At 37.9% G+C, this 22,364-nt stretch overlaps 2 protein-coding genes across 5 annotated transcripts in view; both read left to right on the top strand.

Moving 5' to 3' along the window:
- The first annotated feature begins 4,016 nt into the window (after positions 1-4,016).
- LOC107704911 (chromodomain-helicase-DNA-binding protein 4-like) lies at positions 4,017-20,924 on the top strand. Of its 2 annotated transcripts, none has more exons than XM_016507960.1 (37): positions 4,017-4,300; positions 5,091-5,209; positions 5,336-5,631; positions 5,818-5,936; positions 6,692-6,809; positions 6,943-7,112; positions 7,289-7,537; positions 7,730-7,933; positions 8,478-8,689; positions 8,776-8,907; positions 9,019-9,115; positions 9,432-9,623; positions 10,365-10,565; positions 10,708-10,845; positions 11,456-11,577; positions 11,682-11,855; positions 12,082-12,223; positions 12,354-12,485; positions 12,563-12,680; positions 12,774-12,898; positions 13,014-13,106; positions 13,206-13,347; positions 14,001-14,170; positions 14,254-14,431; positions 15,094-15,180; positions 15,266-15,357; positions 15,440-15,573; positions 15,653-15,797; positions 15,905-16,061; positions 16,497-16,591; positions 16,746-16,986; positions 17,300-17,359; positions 17,436-17,600; positions 17,683-17,791; positions 18,439-18,571; positions 18,659-18,854; positions 19,795-20,924. In XM_016507960.1, exons 1-37 carry the CDS (start codon positions 4,058-4,060, stop codon positions 19,968-19,970), a joined length of 5,676 nt encoding a protein of 1,891 aa, XP_016363446.1. In that variant the 5' UTR covers positions 4,017-4,057; the 3' UTR covers positions 19,971-20,924. The 2 variants fall into 2 exon arrangements, with proteins under 2 accessions (XP_016363446.1, XP_016363445.1); XM_016507959.1 differs by having other exon boundaries at positions 14,254-14,440.
- Positions 20,925-21,812: 888 nt separating this feature from the next.
- LOC107704909 (tyrosine-protein phosphatase non-receptor type 6-like) overlaps positions 21,813-22,364 on the top strand; it is a 22,799-nt gene continuing 22,247 nt past the window's right edge. The window contains exon 1 of one of the 3 annotated variants that reach the window (XM_016507957.1): positions 21,813-21,901. The gene's annotated coding sequence lies outside the window, so the exon portion shown is untranslated. The remainder of the gene's footprint in view (positions 21,902-22,364) is intronic. The other 2 variants (XM_016507954.1, XM_016507956.1) reach the window with 2 other exon arrangements.

Here is a 22,364-nt window from a genome sequence, read left to right as displayed (position 1 = left end):
AGAAAAAAGAAGGGAGAATCAATAAATTATGAATAATTTTCTGCCATTGTGTGAATGTAATGATATAATTCATTAAAAAAAAACTGTAATCTGATTATGAGCATTTTTTTTAATGTAATTTACAAGTATATACTTTTTGGAATCTGATTACGTAATCTAGATTACATGTAATCAGTTACTACACACATATATGAAGAGTTTATTTGCATTTTTTTGAATTAGTTTCATTTTCATAAATCATGTTTATTGTGTTAGCTGTATTTTTTTAGTTATTATTTAATCAAAACAAAGCATCTGCAGTTTGATTGATATTAATTGGAATGCAGGATATAAAAAACATGATTTTTGAATTATCTAGCAATGAACTAGCAAATGAACTCTTAGGCTATGTGTGTGTGTGTGTGTGTTTGACAAATCTGAATTTCCAGGTGTTTTATCCTGACAACATGCACAGTTTCTTCTTTGCTGAAACTTCACAGTTCTTAAGTACGAGGATGACGTGTCTGATTGTTGTTGTCGATATCAGACTCATGTGTTTCAGGATGAAGGATAAAAGATCCTGTAGACCTCAACAACACCTAAGACACATAACAGTGAAAACCAAGAAACAGCTGACATTTATTTTCTAGAATAGAAATCAATTCCTGTCTCAATTTTGCAATAAATCAAGGTCGACACAACAGCCTCTTAAACATCTACAAACACGTCTCATCGTAAACATTTGCAAACAAGTCTCAGTTAAACTCAAGTGGTCAAAAACGGTACAAGTAAATGGACGTGCTGGTTTTGGCCCTTATCACTAGCTGCAGCCATGTCCTCATCTCATTTATGAAACACCTGCGATTCAGCAGCTGCCAATGCACTCACATTCATGTAAAGTAGTCTTATGACGAGTTGCATAATGACAAAACTCACAAGATCTAGTACTGTCAACACCCTGCATGGTAATATTGTTTCTTTTGTAGCAGAAATAAACTGCTGCAGAAAAAGTCTGATGCAATGCAAAATGTAATAAGTAATTACAAATGTAGTGGAGCAAAGATCAAAAATGTAGTCAGTAGAGAGTAAAAGCTGCTAATATCTTTGATACTCAGTCCAAGTACAAAGTTGCGAAAAAAGATACTTAGCACAGTAACTAATTACATTTGCTCAAATACTGGGATTACACTCAGTTCTATTACATTTGAGCAAAAGCAGGAGATGCAATAAAATCCTACACACATTTCAGCTGCATTTGTTTGTCTACGTGACTGGCAAGTTCCTCTCATGAGAAACAGTGTACAGTATAAATATAAACAGAAGTGACTGCTAAATATGTATATCCTAACTCATTTTTTTATTGTTGCTTTAAATAGATCTACTCGCCCAAAACTAAACCTGTGACGCTTGAATGGATCACATAAACATGACTTCTGCATTTCATTCACTCCTATGTGAAGTGGCATTGACCTGTTGTAAAATCACTGGAGTTCACGGAGTCTATTTCAGGATTGTCAAGGCTGTTCTGATTCATAAGAGTTAAGTGTTTTTGTTTCACCGCTTCCCACAGATTTATCACAGAAGTCAGTTTTCAGATTTCGGCCTGATATGGGATTAAAAACAACTGTTGCACCTTGACATTTCATCACCTCTGACACTGTGAAGTGTGACTCTGGCGTTTGACAGATCCCTGAAGTGCACTACTTGTTAGTCGACTTCCAACCAGGCGCTCATATGCGTTTTTTGTCGCTCGTGCACCAAAAACCCAGCCAGGTGGACAGACAGCAGCAGATTATTATGGTCTGTGGCCAGTGGCCTGGGGTTTCCCTGGAGACCATGTGACTGGTGTTGTTTTTTTTCTTCCCTCTCTTTTAGGAGTTGTGTTTATTATGGGATGTCAGAGCGCCCTGATTATGACTATTATGGGATGCCGGAGAGGGCGGGAGGGGGCAGTGTCTCCATAGCAACGTGGTTGCTAAGGGGGCAGGGACTAAGAAAGGGGAAGGCAGTGTGTACTTGCTGGTACTGTGTGCGAGGGGGAGATGATTATTATGGTCTGTAGGTTGCGAGGTAACTATGCAGAGTAGAGTTGAGTGAGTGTTGTAGGGAGGGGGGAGCGTGCCTAGGATTATTATGGGATGTCTCTACCCCCCCCTGATTTCTTTGTGTGTATGAGGATGTTCGCTTCTGGTCACTGACGCTGGGGAAAGGGGAGAAGAGTGTACGACGTCTCCCAAAGATTTACACCTTTTCGGAGCTTCTTTTTGTTTTTCAGTTATAGGTAGTAGTAACCTGCAGTTTTCGCGTCAGACTAAAGCTGATCATACCGCCGACTATCTACACATTGGACTGACCTGTAAGTCAATTCCTCCCACCCACCTCCAACCGCCTGCGTTAAAAAAAATATGTGCGTACAAATAAATGTGCGTTTCTCGTTGAGTTTTTAAAAGCATGAAACAGAAAATAAACAAACATATCTAAAATTACTGGTAACTTACAACTATGAGACACCGCGTTATAAAGCGCCGTGTGGTGTTTGTCGGGGGCTTCGCGACCTCCGCGTGTTATTTTTTTTCATGGAGGAAAGTTTTAAAGACACGAATCTAACCAGAAACGAAGGCAGATAAGCGCTTTAACTCAACTCATCGAGCCGGCTGCCATTTTCCCTGCAGCCCGATCACTTGACTATGTTTGCTAGCTTTGCTAACTTGATTGACAGCTAAGTTGAGGCGTCTTTCGTTCGAATCGAGCGAGAAAGTTTACGAAAAAACCCCCGAAATGACACGACTACGTCAAACTCCTTTTAACACTACACGCTGTATGATGTTGTAGTTATGAAATGCCACAAGCGTTAATTGATTTTAATTAATCTTAACACAATTAGCTTCCCCTGTCACTTGTTTATCTCTTTCTGTCAGCATGGGGTGCTGCTAAAAACCAAATCAAAATATTGTTGTCATTTCTATTTTATCAAGCGTCCGGACGGGAATATGTCGGGCAGTGAAGACGACAGGGACCATTTTGGAACCATGAGAGATGGTAAGGTTGAGCTGTCCTGTCAAGACTCTCATTAACCACATGTTATATAACCTCCCCAAATGAGCCTAAACAAGCTAATTAACTGCTGACATGTCAGAGTACTTCTAAACAAATCGTCATTTTTGTAAGGAGAACTGCTAGATTTCATGTTTATATATTTTGCTCGAGCTGGTGAGCCACGTGTTACTGCACCATACGCCTATATAAAGCCAAATGTTTAGTTTATGAATCATGATGCAGTAGCGGCAAGCACCTGTATACAAAAGTCAAATCACTTCCTGTATCACTGGTCAGCAGCAGATGTTAAAATGAAAGATAAATCTATTTGTTACTGACTCCTTAGTATCTTAAGAGCGAAAAATGCTTGTTTTTCTACCCCAGCGATCATACCGTGCGTTTAGCATAGTGTGTCAAACCCATTTGTTTTGCTTTCCTCTTCTGGCCGCCCAAGTCAAATGTTTTCAACATTGATAATAATAGGAAATGTTTCTTGAGCACCAAATCAGCATATTAGAATGATTTCTCAATAATAATGTGACACTAAAGACTGAAGTAATGGCTGCTGAAAATTCAGATTAAAAAATAATAGTTACTTTGAATGAAAATAATTTTTACAATAGCCTATTACTGTTTTTACTTTAATTTTTTGATCAAATAAATGCAGCCTTAGTGAGCATACAGGTGCATCTCAATAAATTAGAATGTCGTGGAAAAAGACTTAAACTACTTCAGTCTGTGTGCATTTTATTTAATACACGAGTTTCACAATTTGAGTTGAATTACTGAAATAAATGAACTTTTCTACGACATTCTAATTTATTGAGATGCACCTGTAAATACTTCTTTCAAAAACATTGTATGTCTGATTTCAATGCTGCAGTGTCACATCAATCATCATTTGCCATTACCGTCACTGTTAAACATGTTTATATAAACAAGCATTGAACTGAAAGGTTGTTACCTGAGTTTATCTGATATTATAATCTCTCCTTGGGTGGTTATTGTGGTCTAGGATGTTCCTGTCAGCTCTCCTGAAGTCATGGAAGCAATCCGGATGGTAGAACGTGAGGAAGACGAGGAGGACAGAGTGATGCGATCTGAGAGTGAAGGGAGTGACTATGCTCCAAGCAAGAAGAAGAAAAAGAGATCCAGCTCCTCCAAGGAGAGAAAGAAGGGAGGTTCAGCGGGAGAAAAGGCTGGTAGCTCATCTGGAGGAAAAAGCAAACGTAAAGATCCAGAGCCCGAGGAGGAAGATGATGACGATGATGATGATGACGGGCAGGTAAGGATTAGCCAATGGGTGGTCATCGTTAAACCCGGGTTTGATATTAAAACCTTGGGACAACTAAAACGTCAGTGTCACATGAGGGTGATCTGATAACTGCAAATACATAAATAAAAACTGCATTTACAAAAAAATACAGTTGCACAGGATTCAAAATACAATTTGTCATGCCTGAAAGATATTTGTGCACAAGATATATTGTTGTTATTATTATTACTTATTTATTTTGATTTTTTGTGACTTATGCTTTAACAAACAGTGTTACTTGTACAAAGTACATGTTCCTGGAAAAGTCTGATAGCGATATTGAGCCTTGTCTATGCTTTCACTGTCTACATTGTTGGCACAACAAATATAGATTTTCAGTTTTGTTTGTAAAGTTTTTATCAGTGCTTCTTATATCTTTCATTTTCCTTCTGTTGGTACACTACCATTCAAAAGTTTGGGGTTGGTAAGATTTTTAAATGTTTTTTAAGTCTCTTATTATTTTTTAAGGAAACTGTGATGCATTTTTTTCAGGTTCAAAAGAACAGCATTTATTTGAAATAGAACTGATTTGTAATATAATTTTAATTATAAATTACTTTTGCTGAATAAAAGTTAAGTTTTCTTTGATAAAAGTTACTGCCCCCAAACCTTTGAACAGTAGTGTATGTATTTGGATAAAAGTTCAGGTCACATGATGTCATCTCTCTCTATATATATATATGTATATATCTGGTTATATTTTTATTGGATTGCATTCTCTAGTGTTATTCACCTGTCATCCTCTGTACTTCTTTCACAGGAGCCTAAATCTTCCTCTCAGCTATTAGCAGACTGGGGAATGAAAGACATCGACTACACCTTTACCCAGGAGGACTACAACTCTCTCACCAATTACAAAGCTTTCAGTCAGTTTGTCAGGTAGAACAGCGATCTGTTTTTGTCCCATTTCAATTATCGCCTTATATAAACATCTTTATAATATCATATTGTTATTTTATTCTGTTGACTCATCTGAAATATTTTTCTTTCGCTCTTCCTGTTTAGACCTTTAATAGCTGCTAAGAACCCTAAGATCGCTGTGTCAAAGATGATGATGGTTTTGGGGGCTAAATGGCGAGAGTTCAGCACTAATAATCCCATGCGAGGCTCAGCGAGTGCCAATGCAGCCCTGGCAGCTGCCAACGTAGCTGCTGCAGTGGAGAGTATGGTGACCAGGGTGGATGGAGGAGGGGCTGCGCCCATGGCCACACCCACATCAACAGCAGCTCCTGCTGCACCACCCCCATCCCAGCAGCCCCCAGCGGTCCCCCTGCGAAAAGCCAAGACCAAAGAGGGCAAAGGTCAGAGGAGAGAGAGAGAGGAATGTGGATTAAATATATGAGATTTGATTGGAAATTAAAATGTTAGGATCAGAAATAATTAACAAAGAAAAAATAAGGAATTTCAGGGGGCCCAAAGGTGAGTTTATTATGTGTTTTCTTTTAATGTACTAAAAAGTTTTTGTGTCATTTATATATCTGATCTAGGCCCAAATGCACGTAGAAAGACCAAGTCCACCCCAAAGCCCCAGGACAAAAAGTCTAAAGCGAAGAAAGTGGCTCCACTCAAGATTAAACTGGGCAATTTCAAGAGAAAACGTTCATCTGTATGTATCTATTCTGCTTACATATATTTCTGCAACATATTGTAAATTAGCTAAATTATACATTATTATTAATATTTATTTAATAGTATTAGTTAATGTATTACTATTATAGTAATTAATTATATTAAGTATATACATATATAATATATAAGATATATACTGCTGTTCAACAGTTTGGGGTGAGTACGTTTTTTTTTTATTTAAGGAAATTAATGCTTTTATTCAGCAATCATGCATTAAATTGACAGTGAATTAACAGTTAAAAGGACAGCTAATTTATAATGTTACAAAAGATTTTAAATAAATGTTCTTTTGAAGTTTCTGTTCATCAAAGAATCCTGAAAAAATGTATCACTGTTACCAGAGAAATGTTAAGCAGTTTTCAACATTAATAAAAATAAGAAATTATACTTGAGCAGCAAATCAGCATATTAGAATGATCCCTAAAGGATCATGAAACACTGAAGACAGGAGTAATAGCTAATGGCTGCTGAAAATTCAGTTTTGTCATCTCAGGAATAAATGACATTTTAAAACCTATTAAAATAGAAAACATTTATATTATGTTTTACTGTATTTGATCAAATAAATGCATAAATAATTGCTTTGGTAAGCATTAGGATAATTATTTCAAAACATTTCCCAACCCCAAACTGTTTAACAGTAGTGAATATATATTTAAAATGATTCCTTATTTTTATGGCTAACATCACCAGCTTGTTTTGCACCCCTTCACCCATGGTTCCTTCTCTCAGAGCGGTGAGGACGATGATGGTGAGAGCGATTTTGACAGTTTCTCCATAAGTGATGGATCCAACAGTCGGAGCAGCCGCTCCAAGAGTAAAAAATCCAAGAGCTCCAAGAAGAAGAAGAGTGAGTCAAAAACAGCACAACTCAGAATACTCTGAGTATGAGTACTCATAATACTGTAATGAACACACTATACTACCTTTTGGCCATTTTCCAGCCATTTACATTCATTATAAACCCTCCTTCTCTTTCGTAGTGGATGAAGATGCTGACGGCTATGAGACTGATCATCAGGACTACTGTGAGGTGTGTCAGCAGGGTGGTGAGATCATTCTGTGTGACACCTGTCCGAGAGCCTATCACATGGTGTGTCTAGATCCTGACATGGAGAGAGCCCCAGAGGGCACATGGAGCTGCCCTCACTGCGTACGTACATATAAACATGTTCAGAATAAATGTCTGGCCTTTCCTTGAGCTGCTGTGGGCTTATCGAGTAAAATCTACATTCTCTGTGTGTGTGTGTGTATGTGCACTGTTTCTCTACCATTGATATTTAATGACTGAAGTTTCTGTTGATTATGCATTATTTATGTCTCTCTCAGGAAAAGGAGGGAATTCAATGGGAGGCTCGTGAGGAGAGTTCTGAGGGTGAAGAGGAGAATGATGATGGAAGGAGAGATGATGGAGAGGTAGAAGAGGAGGACGATCATCATATGGAGTTTTGTCGGGTGTGTAAGGATGGAGGAGAGCTGCTGTGCTGTGACACATGCCCCTCGTCCTATCACTTACACTGTCTCAACCCTCCTCTGCCAGACATCCCCAACGGAGAGTGGATCTGCCCACGCTGCCTGGTGAGAGAGGAATAATATAGTGTGATAGTCCAAATCTATCCTTTGGATTAGGTTATCTTGAGGTTTTATTTTCAGAGATGCCAGTGTTGAAATATGTAGGATTAACACAATTGATTATCCCATTATTTAAATAAGTTTAATATTATGGTTTAATTTTGAAAAACATGGAATATAATGTCTTTGTTTTTGCAGAGTCTTCCACTGAAGGGCAAAGTCCAGAAAGTCCTGGCCTGGCGCTGGGGTGAAGCCCCTCCCCCTATGCCCGTGCCACGTCCTGCAGAACTTCCAGCTGATGCTCCGGATCCTCCTCCTATGATTGGTCGGAAGGAGAGAGAGTTCTTTGTGAAGTGGTGCAACATGTCTTATTGGCACTGTTCATGGGTCCAGGAACTACAGGTGACACAAATAAAAACACACACTTTCTTGTAAGTAGGAATGCACCAACATTGAAATTCTATATCTTTTTGTCTAAATAAGTGATAATGGCATGGATAAGTGACAATAAATGTTTAAATAATAAATCAATAAATAATAAATGTTGTTAAATAATGAATCAACAGTTTTAAATGCTAAAATGAATTTAGGCATCACTACATTATACAAAATGTATATTTATTTTCTAAAGATTACATTTAAATTATTAGTGTTTTTGCATATAAGTTTAAGTAAACATTACATGCCGTCAGTGGTAATCTAAATGTAAAAATAGAATTTAATTTCCAATATTGACTTACACTAGTTATTTAAAAAAAACTCTTAATAGCTGATGTGGTTCCATTATATTGTGTATTCCTTCTTTTAAGGCAAGGACATAAAAATAGTTACACATTCATGTACTAAAGCATAATATATGCACAATAATTCATGCATTTTTGTTTCCGTGGGTGTGTTTATTAGTAAAATCATTTAATAATGTATGTCTTTTTCTTTCTTGTCACAGTTGGAGCTGAACTGTCAGGTAATGTTCCGTAACTACCAGCGGAAGACGGATATGGAGGAGCCCCCCAATTTAGAGATGGGTGCGGAGGGAGATGAGGATAAGAGCTGCAAGAGAAAGAATAAAGATCCCTTTTATGCCCGTATAGAGGATCAGTATGGGCGCTTTGGAGTAAAGTTAGAGTGGCTCTTCATCCACCGCATCTTAAACCACAGGTGAGAACATTAATATGCCGAAGCCTGTTAAAGAATGACATATGCTGAACTATTTGGGCATTCATTTCTCTCATTCTCTCTGGCAGTGTGGATAAGAAGAATAATGTTCACTATCTTATCAAATGGAGAGATTTGCCATATGATCAGTCAACCTGGGAGTCTGAAGACATGGACATCCCAGACTATGAGACCTTTAAACAACATTACTGGAACCACAGGTACATGGACACAGGCCTCTACAGCACTTCACACACATGCACACTAGTGTGAAATAATATTGAGTGCAGTTGGAAGTTAATCTGCATATCTTCTTTTTTTCTGTTTGTCAGGGAGCTGATGCTTGGAGAGGAGGGCAGACCAGGTAAAAAGATGAAGAAGGTGAAAGTAAGGAAGACAGAGAGGCCTCCTGCTAATCCTGTGGTGGATGTAAGGAACCTTAGAACAGCTTGGTTCAACTTTTGTCTACTTTATTGACTAGGGTAGAATTTTAAAACTGAACACTTTTAGGTTGGAGCCATGGTTTATTCAGTGTAAATTTGAACCAGGCCCGCTTCTTTTCTCTGCCATGTTTCACACTTTTTTCCCCATAATTTCCTGTTCTCTCAAGTGTAACCATTAATATAATTATAAGCAAGGCCACAATCGCATATTTAGATTGTTTGGAAACATTGTTTTTAAGAAAATACATTCATAGGTTTTTGACTGACAATGATCTAATATTCTTCCTGTCTCTTACTTTCAGCCCACTATAAAGTTTGATAGGCAGCCGGATTATCTGGACTCTACTGGCGGCACACTTCACCCGTACCAGCTTGAGGGACTGAACTGGTTGCGTTTTTCTTGGGCTCAGGGCACAGACACCATTCTGGCTGATGAAATGGGTCTTGGAAAGACGGTTCAGACTGCCGTCTTCCTCTATTCACTCTACAAAGAGGTGTGTTTCTAAAAAAAAAAAAATTAGACGTGCACTACGGCTCAAAAGTTTGGGTCGGTACAATTTTTAAAAAATGTTTTTGGAAAAAAGTCTTTTGTACTCACCAAGGCTGCATTTATTTGATTAAAAATAAAACAAAAACTGTATTATTATTTACTATGTATTATTAGTCATTATTATTACAAGTTAAAATAACTTTTCTTTTTTTATTTTAAATGTAATTTATTCCTGTGATGGCAGAACTGAATTTTCAGCAGCCATTACTGAAATCTTCACCATCTCATGATCATTCAGAAATCATTCTGATATGCTGATTTAGTACTCAAGAAACATTTTTTAAATTATTATCAGTGTTAAAATAGTTGTGCTGCTTAATTTATGGAAGCTCTGATACATTTGTTTCCCAGGAGTATTTGATGAATAGAAAGTTCAATAGTACAGCATTTATTTACAGTAGAAATCTTTTATCATTTAAAAGTCTGTGATTTTTGATCAGTTTTCTGTGACTTTGGATACATTTTTTGATCAAAAGTATTATATTCTTTAAAAACAAAAAAAATCTTACTGACCTCAAACTTTTGAACGGTAGTGTATTTTCATTCTTTTATGTTACTGTAGTTTGATTAATTGATTTTAGAGGAATAAATGGTCTCTAGGAAGACATGTTTATTATAAAAGCTATTGTTTATAATGTGGCATTGAAGTTTATAATACAGTACATTTGGTAATGGTCTCTCTCAGGGTCATTCAAAGGGGCCATTCCTGGTCAGTGCCCCTCTATCCACCATCATTAACTGGGAGAGGGAATTTGAGATGTGGGCCCCTGACATGTATGTGGTTACTTATGTGGGTGATAAAGACAGCAGAGCTGTCATACGAGAGAATGAATTCTCCTTTGAGGGCAACGCCACCCGTGGTGGGAAGAAGGCCTCCAGAATGAAGGTATGAAACCCAGAGGAAAAGATGTTTGGAGGGGAAGAGTTGATACAGTAGTAACCATAACACAAAACATACAAACGCTTTGTGGTTTGATGATTTATCTGTTTACATTGTGTGGTTCCTGAATCTCTCTTTATCTGTGTAGAAAGAGGCTTCTGTGAAGTTCCATGTGCTGTTGACCTCCTATGAGCTGATCACAATCGATCAAGCCATCCTGGGCTCCATCGACTGGGCTTGTCTTGTAGTAGACGAAGCCCATAGACTGAAAAATAACCAGTCAAAGGTAAGCTCCATGTGTCAGATGAGTGACACACCAAAATATCTACTAATTAAAGGATTTGTTCATCCAAAAATCAGAATTCTGTCATCACCCTCCTGTCTTTCCAAACCTGTATGACTTCATTTCATCCTAAATTCTGATAAAAATGAAATGGCTGTTGTTTCATTTTAAATGCTGTCTAATTGATTCATTCATTAATTCTGACTGATCATGTTTTCTTTCTGTGAACCAGTTTGATTTGGTTTACAAAACCAGTTTGAATGATTCATTCACAAATCTGACTTATTCGGCCCTTTAGTTCAGCTCACTCACTCAGTGATCCGATTTCAGCCGTTATCTTCTCCACTAGAGGTTATAGCTACATATATTTAGCTTTTTCCTCACATAAAGCTATCAAATGAATTCAGAAGAAAAATAGTGCAGAGCTTGTGGAGTACTTTTATGGTGCTTTTGCATCCTTTATGGAAAAAGTCATACAGGTTTAGACCATCATTAAAGTGAATAGATGATGACAGAAGTTTGATTCCTGAGAGATCTATTCCTTTAATATTATGATTAAACTAGTATTTGATGTAAAACTAACACAATCTCACTCTCGTTTTATCTCTCTCAGTTCTTTCGTGTGTTGAATAACTACCCTCTTCAGCATAAGCTGCTGTTGACAGGCACGCCTTTACAGAACAACCTGGAGGAGCTCTTCCATCTGCTCAACTTCCTCACGCCTGAGAGATTCAAGTATGTGTGTGTGTGTGTGTGTTCTTGATAAGTGAGTGTGAGGAGGATGTTTGTGTTCCCTCAGTTTTTTTTTTGCTGTTCAGTACCAAATGTGTGTGTTTCAGTAATCTGGAAGGTTTCCTGGAAGAATTTGCTGACATAGCTAAGGAGGACCAAATTAAGAAACTGCACGACATGTTGGGTCCACACATGCTCAGAAGACTCAAAGCTGATGTCTTCAAACACATGCCCTCAAAAACGGAACTCATCCTGCGAGTGGAGCTCAGCCCCATGCAAAAGTACAAAACATGTTCAGTGTTTGTCAGTGTTCTGCTAAATATTCAGTACATTCATTGCGCCACCTGCTGGACACCCTCTCTGTTATTTACAGCATGATTCATTGAACTGTATGAGTGACAGTTTGATTATTCACAGTGTGTCTGTATAAATTACAGTTGTATGGGCCATTTATGACTTTTATATGACAATAGCCTCTGATTCAATCTTTCTGTTTTTCTGGAACAGGAAGTACTACAAGTACATCTTGACACGCAACTTTGAAGCTCTGAACACTCGTGGAGGAGGAAACCAGGTGTCTCTGCTCAATGTGGTTATGGACCTAAAGAAGTGCTGTAACCACCCCTACCTCTTCCCGACAGCTGCTAATGTGAGCTTCCACGCACTCACTCTCAACTAAGACAGTACCATTTTACAGTAGAAATGGGGAAACTTACAGTTCTTAGGTTTTGAATGAATAACAGCAGTACTTTCAGCTGATCGTTATGGGTCTTTTGCAGGAAGCCCCTAAAATGCCCAATGGCATGTATGATGGCAGTGCCCTCACAAAGGCTTCTGGGAAACTGATGCTTCTGTGTAAGATGCTGAAAAAACTGAAGGAGGGTGGACATAGAGTGCTTATATTCTCACAGGTACACACAAATACCGCACACAGATTTACTCAACTATATACTACTGTATATTCAAAAATCTTTGTGCATGGATGTAGATGACAAAGATGTTGGATTTGCTGGAAGACTTTCTGGAGAATGACGGGTACAAGTATGAAAGGATAGACGGAGGGGTGACTGGAGGGATGAGGCAGGAAGCCATCGATAGATTCAATGGTGAGAGGGGAAAAGCCACCCATTTCCATGAAATAACAGCAACATAATGGATGGTTTGTTTTGACAAAATCCTTCTCTTTTCTCTCACTGCAGCTCCTGGTGCTCCTCAGTTTGTTTTCCTCTTGTCCACCCGAGCAGGGGGTTTGGGCATCAATTTGGCAACCGCTGACACTGTCATCATCTACGACTCTGACTGGAACCCACACAACGACATCCAGGTAGAGGCGACATAAAATACCTGATGCTAAAACTGTCAAACACCTGCATCTCTGTGAGAGAGTCTGTGTGGGTGGACTCTTTCTGATGCTGTCTCTCTCCTGTTGTCTTTCTCAGGCATTTAGCAGGGCTCATCGTATTGGTCAGAATAAGAAGGTGATGATCTATCGATTTGTCACTAAAGCATCTGTGGAGGAGAGAATTACACAGGTGAGATATGAAACCGTAGTTTAAAACCCAGGCAAATACAAAACTGTTGAAAAAAACACCAGCACTAGCAAAAGTCATCTCATGACACTTGTGTTTCAGGTGGCAAAGAAAAAGATGATGTTGACTCACCTGGTGGTGCGGCCTGGTCTGGGCTCCAAGGCTGGATCCATGTCCAAACAAGAATTGGACGACATCTTGAAGTTTGGCACAGAACAGCTTTTCAAATACGAGCTTGGAGAAGGTTTCTCTGAACACTTCATCTTCTGAACATAATTTTGCTTTGAGATCAGAAAATAAAACATTTGAGAGAATAATAATAACGTTTGGGCTAAGTAACACATGTACACTTTTTGGTTAAGTGTCTGTATGTGACATGTTTTGTGTATCAATCACTATCGCATAAACTACAGAAAAGTCCCCAAACATAAGCTGCTGTGGTGTAGGTGTAAGTTCTGCTTTCAGTTGAAATTTATTTAGATATTTAAACTAGACATGACCTTCATGAGCACTGATGTTGTTAAGCTGAGTTTCATTCTGATGCTGCAGTAGGTTTTTTGGCTTTTGAAATATATTGCTAAAAATTAAATTAATAATATTTTTTTACGGTGGGACAGAGAAAATGTAGTAAAGTAAAAAAAAAATAAATAATACAAATCTGACACACTGGTCTGACTGTGCCAACCAAAAATGTGCTGAGCACTGGGTAGAAAAAGTAAATACTGCCAAATACCAATGCATATGAAGTACTTCTAGTACTAGACAATACAGAAAATAAATAAGGTTTATTTAAATTTAAAGTTAATACATAAATTAATGGAAATAATCCACACAATAAATGAAGGGGACAAAGTAAACACTAAAATCAATTCTAAATCTAATAAATCTGTCCTCCAGGTGACAATAAGGAGGAAGACAGCAGTGTGATCCACTATGATGACAAGGCGATTGATCGGTTGTTGGATCGAAACCAAGATGCAACAGATGACACAGAGCTGCAGAGTATGAATGAATACCTCAGCTCTTTTAAGGTGGCCCGGTATGTGGTCAAAGATGAGGATGAGGAGGTGAGTTTGTGGGATTGCGACTGTGTGTGGTGTCTTTGTGTCTCATGTATGAATATGGAGATCATATGGTGTGTCTCTGTCAGGAGGAGGATGTGGATAGAGAGATTATTAAGCAGGAAGAGAGTGTAGATCCTGATTACTGGGAGAAACTGTTGCGCCATCATTATGAGCAGCAGCAGGAAGATCTCGCTCGTCACCTTGGCAAAGGCAAACGGCCTCGCAAACCTGTCAACTACAACGACTGCTCACAGGAGGACAGAGGTAGACGGGGTACAGATGCACTTTTAACACTTTTTTTTTTTTTTTTTTTTACTGCTCTTTCCCTGTACGTTTGTGAGTGTTGTTATAGATGAAGACAAACTTAATGGTGTGATCTCAGGTCTGGTGTGTTGTTATACGTGTAATATTTTTATTCAAAATGTATATTTTGTGTTTAAAATAATGCATTTATATTTATACGTTTTTACATTTATAATCTATAAATTATTAAATTTATGGAGGTGGTTGTTTAGATGTACATTACCAGTCAAACATTTGGACACACCTACCCATTCTTTATTATTAACTTTTATAAAACTAAACTGAAACATGGGAATTATGTTGTATATTATGTACTAAAAAATGTTCATCAAAGCAAAACTTTAATATGCCTAAAATAGTTCATTTAAAAAATCATGTAATTCATACAATGTATACATTGTATATGAATAAAATAGAAATTATAGCATTTAGATGTATGTTTTTAGATTAAGAACTTTTTAAGATTATGAGAATCAAATTCAGTCCAGTGTGTCCAAAAGTTTGACCTTTGTTTTACGTGTCCGCATGAATCCTGGTTGTATTGTCCCCTTAAATTTAATATTTTCTTGTCAAGAAAACTCAAGTGCTCCGTAATATATTGCCTCACTCATTTGTGTTCCCAGACTGGCAGGATGATCAGTCTGATAACCAATCAGATTACTCGGTGGCTTCTGAGGAGGGTGATGAGGACTTCGATGAGCGATCTGAAGGTCAGGAACAAAGTTAAACCTTCCTTATCTGAATAAGCAGTTATTATATATTAGTATTTACATGATCCTCTTTTTTTGTCTTTAGCTAACTCCCGAAGACCAAGTCGCAAAGGCTTGAGGAATGATAAAGATAAACCACTGCCTCCTCTACTGGCCAGAGTGGGAGGAAACATTGAGGTTCAACTTCAGTTACTTTTCAGCTTGTTTCTTCTATTCCCTCCACATACTCAGCAATAGTTAACCTCTCTCTCCTCATTAGGTGTTGGGCTTCAATGCTCGACAAAGGAAGGCCTTCCTGAATGCAGTGATGCGTTATGGGATGCCTCCCCAAGATACCTTCACCACTCAGTGGCTCGTTAGAGACCTGCGAGGCAAATCAGAGAAGGAGTTCAAGTCAGTCTAACTGTCCCTAGAGGACTTCTTGTTTATTTATTTTTACCTCATTTATTTGAGGACTCTCTCTTTTTCTCAGGGCATACGTGTCCCTCTTTATGCGTCACCTGTGTGAGCCAGGCGCCGACGGGGCAGAAACATTTGCTGATGGCGTTCCACGGGAAGGAATGTCACGGCAACATGTTCTCACACGCATAGGTGTAATGTCACTGATCCGCAAGAAGGTGCGTGGGGTTACGCTTGCTAGTGTTTTATTGGTTAGGAGTGAACTATTTGATTCTGTGAATGGCAGTGGTGTTGTTATAGGATGGCCTGTTTTAAATTCTTACAGGTCCAGGAGTTTGAGCATGTGAATGGTCAGTGGTCAATGCCCTGGATGAAAGAACTGGAGGAAAGCAAAAGAGCGGCAGCCATTGCAGCAGGAGAAGATCCAAAAACGCCCTCTACTGGGACGCCTGCAGATACCCAGCCCAACACACCAGCACCAGGTACACACATCCATATGAGTGTTGTTATTGTTAACTAAAAACTAAAACTAAGAAAATAATATTACAATTTCAGAAGAAAAAATATAGTAATTGACCAAAACATAAGTGAAAGTATACAAATGAAATCTAAATCAAAATATTAATAAATACTAGAATGCTGTAATATATAATTAATACTAAAATAACACTGGCTCATATGGGTCAATGACATTAATATGGAGATTATAAAAGTTTTGACCAGCAAAAGTCATGTGGTCCAGTGAACATGAAGAAGAAGAAGAAAAAAACAGATAATTTCAAATAATTCAACCTTTTTATGGTAAGTTGCATAGAGGATCCCAGAAAAGGATTTGTTCTTCATTCACAGATAATTTGTCCAGTATCTCTGCATGGCCAATCATTACACATTAATCTGACTCCCTTTTATCCAAACAGAAGACCTTTCCAAGAGCGATGACGTAAAAGAGCTGGAGGAGAAGATGGAAGGGGACGGAGAGAAGGAGACAAAAGGCTCCAGACAGGAGGATGAGGTACTTGTTATTTACAGTCTAATTTTTTCACTTCACCTTCCTGTTTCTCTTCTCTGTATTTTTAAACACTTTCCCTTTGTAAACACCTGCCTGTCTCATTTTGTCTTTCTTCTTGTCTCGAACTCCCATATCCACGTCCCCTCTTTTTTCTCAGATCATTGAGATTCCTGATGAAGGTGAGAAATCCCCCAGTCCAGCAAAGAAAGAGGAGAATAAGGACAGGGAGAGAGAGACCACCTCACCATCAGCAGAAAAGGATGGAGGAAGCAGAGATGAAGAAAATGAAAAGGAGGGAGACAAAGAGAAGTCCACTGAATCGAAGGAAAACACATCTTCAGATGTCAAAGCTGAAAGTTCAGATGCCACAAGCAGTGTAGACTCATCCAAAACCAAAGGTGAGGTGCTAAGCACTACTTAAAATGGCCAAAATACACATTTATTTTCTTATGTATACTACATATCCACTCCATGAAAACTTAACTCTTAACCAGATTAACTCTTCTGGTAAAGGTCCCCTGTGTAGCAAAACCAGATGCAGGATTGCAGTTTGAATTTGGATGTTAGTAATTAGAATAAAAATGAACTGAAATTCAAAGTAATCCATAAACTGTCAAATTCTCATGAATTGAAAGTGAGCCAGTTCTTCAATTCTAAATTTTGCATAACCCTGATCACACATGGCACCAATACTGTCTTACTCCATTGCAGAAGAATCTGAAGAGAAGACAGAAAAAATGGACTCTTGCCCAGGAAGAGATGAGAAGAAAGGTACGTGTTAATACAAATAACACCTTTATATCACAGAGAACTGTTACAATGAATGTCTTTCTCTCTACTCAAACAGAGCTGAAAGACGAGAAGCATGGAGTGAAGTCAGAGGACTCTGCTAAGCTGCAAAATGGAGAGAATGCCAAAGAGACAAGTGGAGGAGTGGATGGAGTGAGTGAGGAGAAGAAGAAAGCAGTGAAGCAGAGGTTCATGTTTAACATCGCTGACGGAGGTTTCACAGGTACACTGGGAATTTACTGTCTGTGTGTATGTGTACATGCTGGTGAATTCTGAATCAATGAACTCTCTGTTTCTCTCTCCAGAGCTTCACTCTCTCTGGCAGAATGAAGAGAGAGCCGCCACGATCACAAAGAAGACTTATGAGATCTGGCATCGTCGCCATGACTACTGGCTGCTGGCTGGTATCATACAGTATCCTTAATGCCATCATTTTGATAAGCAGTTTCAAAAAGCACTTTCAGTACAGACACAGCAATACATTTCCTTGCATCACTAAAAGGAATGCATCTTGTTTTATTGTACTTTATTATTATAATTGATTTATTAATGCTATTTTATGTTATTTAAAAATATTATAGTTTTATTAATATATTTGTTTTTCATTGTTTGTATTATTTACAATGCACTACCAGTCAGAAGTTTAGACATACAATTAAATTCTTTATTTACCAGTTACTGAATTTTATTTTATTTTAATTTAAATTTTTAAAATATATTACCAGTCAAAAATTTGGACACAGAATTTTTCATTTTAAAATGATAGTAAAGTCATTAAAACCAAAAGAAGTACCGGAGCTATGTAGTAGACAAGAAATGTTAAATAAATCAAAACTTTGCTATAAATCAAATCCTCTACTAGCAATCTAGTGGAAACTTTTAGCTCTAGTTTTGTTAAGAAAATGAATGTCTTCAAAGCAGATTTATTGCATTTGAGCATATGCCTTTAAAAGTATTTAAGATCATAACATAAGCAACATAAATTCAGGCAAGTGTGCCGAAATTTGACAGTATATCTTATATCAAAAATGGTCTGTTATGTCCTTCACCTCTACCATCAGCCACGGTTACGCACGTTGGCAGGACGTACAGAATGACCCGAGGTTCGCCATCCTCAATGAGCCTTTTAAGGGAGAGATGAGCAGAGGAAACTTCCTCGAGATTAAGAACAAGTTTCTTGCTCGCAGGTTTAAGGTTAGAGTACAGATGCTACGAAAAATGTACACACTGGCAGAGCTACATGGCTCTTCTTTCAACTGCTTCATTTATGTCTCTCTTTAGCTGTTGGAACAAGCTCTGGTGATCGAGGAGCAGCTCAGACGTGCTGCATATCTAAACATGACAGAGGACCCCTCTCACCCCTCCATGGCACTCAACACACGCTTCAGTGAGGTGGAGTGTCTGGCAGAGTCACACCAGCACCTCAGTAAAGAGTCCATGTCAGGAAACAAGCCTGCTAATGCAGTTCTACACAAAGGTACAATAACTCCCATAACTCTATACTGCACAATATGATTTGCCTCACAGCTTTGGACATACTTTTGCAATGCAGAAGTGTGCTAAAATCACAAATAAATGAAATACAAAATAACCATATTATTTCTAGCCGCCAGGACAAAAACTATTCACAGAAACTTTACTATTTCTTTCACAAATTATTCAGGATCTTTTAATTAAAGTTAAAAGATGATCATGATTTTTTTATGAATTGTTAATCTAAATTGAATTTAAATGTAACTAAATTTGAATGCAAATAATCCGGGTATCATTCATTCATTTTTCAGTATAAAACCAAAACCAAAAAAAAACAATTCAAATAAAAAATTGAACAATGGATATCAAGCAATCAAATTCCATTTTGCTTTTTCGTTGGACTCATTGTAATCTGGAAATGACCGTTACTTGCAGAAAAAAAAAGGTCACTGTGGTGTCTGCCTCGTGACACATCAACATTATATTTTATTAATTGTTGTTAAACAACCAGAGGTAAATTCATTCTAAGTCTGAATGTAGTGTTTTTGCATTGACTAGGCTAGATTTGACAACACATGTTACAGTAGTTACAGAGGCCTGGTGGATTGTACGTAGTGATTTATGTACGTTTTGTGTTTATTTACAGAACTATAATTGCATAATACTATAAAATAAATGTTTTTAAAAAATTTTATGTAGCACCATAAAATCATTTGAAAATGAAATTATACGTTAAATATGAAAGTAAAATGCCCCAAAGTTTCCAGCACAGCACTGCTCAAAGCCACAAAACTTCACACTTAGTATCTCAGCCTAGTTTTACCACATTTGGCTTGCTTATTGCATCCTGTAGCTGCAGTAATGTTGTTTAAAGGCAAAAATGAATTCATTTACTTAAAATGTTCAAATAAATAAGTCTGTCCTACCGCCAATCATTCTGTCAGTTCTCAAACAACTGGAGGAGCTACTCAGCGACATGAAGGCAGATGTCACCCGGCTCCCGGCAACCATCGCTCGGATTCCGCCCGTCGCTGTGCGGCTGCAGATGTCAGAAAGAAGCATCCTTAGCCGGTTGGCCAGCCGTGGACCGGAGGTCACACAGACGCAGGCGCCACGCTGATGACCCCTGGAAGAAGTTTTCACTCGTACCTCCCATAAGTCACGATGAGGAATCATCTCACACACATACAAACATACACCTGGGTCAGGTGATCAGATGCGTTGTGTATATATATATATATATATCTGAAATAAGTTCCAGCTGCCTGCACTAGTTTGGACAGAAGAAGAGTGGAGCGGTTTCTAGCTCAACACACTGTGGTTCCCTAATATTTCTTGTAAAGCTCAATTTAGAGGCATTCCAACCTCCTCCATTTAAAAATCCTGTGAACACACACCTTCTGACCAGAGAGATGCATTCGTATGTTAGAATACACAGCACCCAAATCATTCTCCAGTGTAAATCCAGTTCAGGTTGTCCAGGTCACCTCCTCTGCACTGTTGTAGGCAATGCAGGGCAAGGTTGAAGAGCTGGTGTGGATTTTTGCCTTGCGTGGAATGGATCTTTGCAGTGGGGACTCTTTCCTCCTCAGGTGTGTTTTATGTCGTAATTCACGCTAGTTGAATCACCGTTTTTGTGCATTTCCACAATTATGCTTCAAGCTTCAATTTTAAATGCCTGTTTGAACCCTGAAACATCATGTGGTTTCCAACTTGTGAAAGGTTTATGCTGATGTAAACACAGTCCCTGTCCCAAATGCCCACATACTTCTCTGAGTCCATGTTTCGTGACATAATGCCAGATAGACTGTCAGGTAATAATCCACTGATGCAAACTCTGCAGAATTACCCTTCTAAAACACATAAGCACTCTTCTGAAATCTAAAATGTCAAATGGGACACACTACGGTCTTCACAAATGCAATTGGGACAGGGTCACAACTCCTATAAGGACATTTAGATTAAATATCTATATATAATAATCAAGATTTTTTTTTTCATTATGAGAACTGCTGCTTTAAGAATCCACATTTATTCCACTTTCTCTCTCCTGATTGGCTTGTGTATAATGTAACTAGAGAATAAATCCCCGTTTCTTTTTCCTACAAGAGAAGACAAAATCCCCCTAGCACAGGTGAAAAAAGGCAGCTGTTAATTTAACCTCTAATTTTACACTTTCAGTGGGTCTGAATATCTCACTTTGTAATGATGGTTGTTACCGTTATTGTTGTTATGTCTTATGTTTTGTTTTGTTTTTTTAAACCTGCAATAAAAAGGTAACAAAGCTTGCAGCATTTTGTCTCTTTATTTGGGTGTAGATAAAGTTTTATATAAGTTTATATATAAATGTTATATATTGTTGAATTATATTTGATGGTGGTTCTTCTGGAACTAGACTTAATCTATGTTCAGGAAAAACATTATCTCTATACATTTCCTTGTTAATTTATTGCATATTTTAGCTAAATTTTCTTTTAATTTTTAGCTACATTTTATATATTTTTTTCTTGTGATTATGCACCTTTTTAACACATTTTTACCTTGTTTTAGTTTATTATTGATCCCCTAAAATCAATTCATGGATTCCATTTGGGTATTCAAATGTGTTCTGCAGAGTGATTCGTATATACAGTACGTAAGTAGCAAATATTTAGTCTCCCCTACTGACCAGTTTGTAAGACATACAGAAACATCACAGAACTTTGTATGAAAGTGGAAGGTATTTTTGAATCTGAATCAGATTGGGAAAAATAGTCGAATTCAAGTGAGTTAATAAATGATTAAAAAAAAAAACAGGATGGGGAAATTATGACAATTAACGAAAATGGGTGGGTGGAGGCAGATAACTTATCAGAGCAAATGCTTTGGGCAGAGAAGACTTGCAAGTCTAGTTAGTTTAACCTTCACTTTGCATGTCGTTAGATCAATCTGCATGGTACATATACAATGTTTGATCTGTTCCATTCAAGGGCAGAACTGGACGTCGGATAGATCCTGTGTGTGTGTGTGTGCAACGTATTGAAGAGAAGAGGACAAAAGCATGTAATGTGGGTAAGGGACTTGGCTTTACCTCCTTATATGGCTTTACCACGGTACTTTTTGTTACTTCTTTGTCAGTGTAGATTAAATTGAGAAGGTTGAATTATTTTTATAAATATATTAGCATTTTTTAGAAGATGCTCCAAAATTCTGGATTCAGTCTGCTGGTTGAAACTTCTCTTTGTCCTCATATATTCACGGGCTTGCTGTTGCTGCCAGGATCAGATTCAAGACCGCTTTTCATCTGCTCTGTAGTGCTGTCTTACTCTCGGTGTCTGTGCTCCAAATCATAATCCAACCAACCACATCCAGCCCAGACTCTGTAATCAACTGTGTTATCTAGCTCACCCTCACCAGTGACCTCTTTTTGCTGGTCCCTTAAAATGTGGTTTCAAGGGTTTGAGTTAAAATTCTGATTAAATTAAAATGTCATTGAGCTAGTGAAGACTTACAAATTACTTTCAGATTCATAGAG

Source organism: Sinocyclocheilus anshuiensis, unplaced genomic scaffold (assembly GCF_001515605.1).
Source record: "Sinocyclocheilus anshuiensis isolate Anshui unplaced genomic scaffold, SAMN03320099.WGS_v1.1 scaffold702, whole genome shotgun sequence".
Taxonomy (NCBI): domain Eukaryota; kingdom Metazoa; phylum Chordata; class Actinopteri; order Cypriniformes; family Cyprinidae; genus Sinocyclocheilus; species Sinocyclocheilus anshuiensis.
The sequence above is the reverse complement of the archived record's forward strand: the minus strand, read 5'-3'. Positions and strand labels throughout refer to the sequence as shown.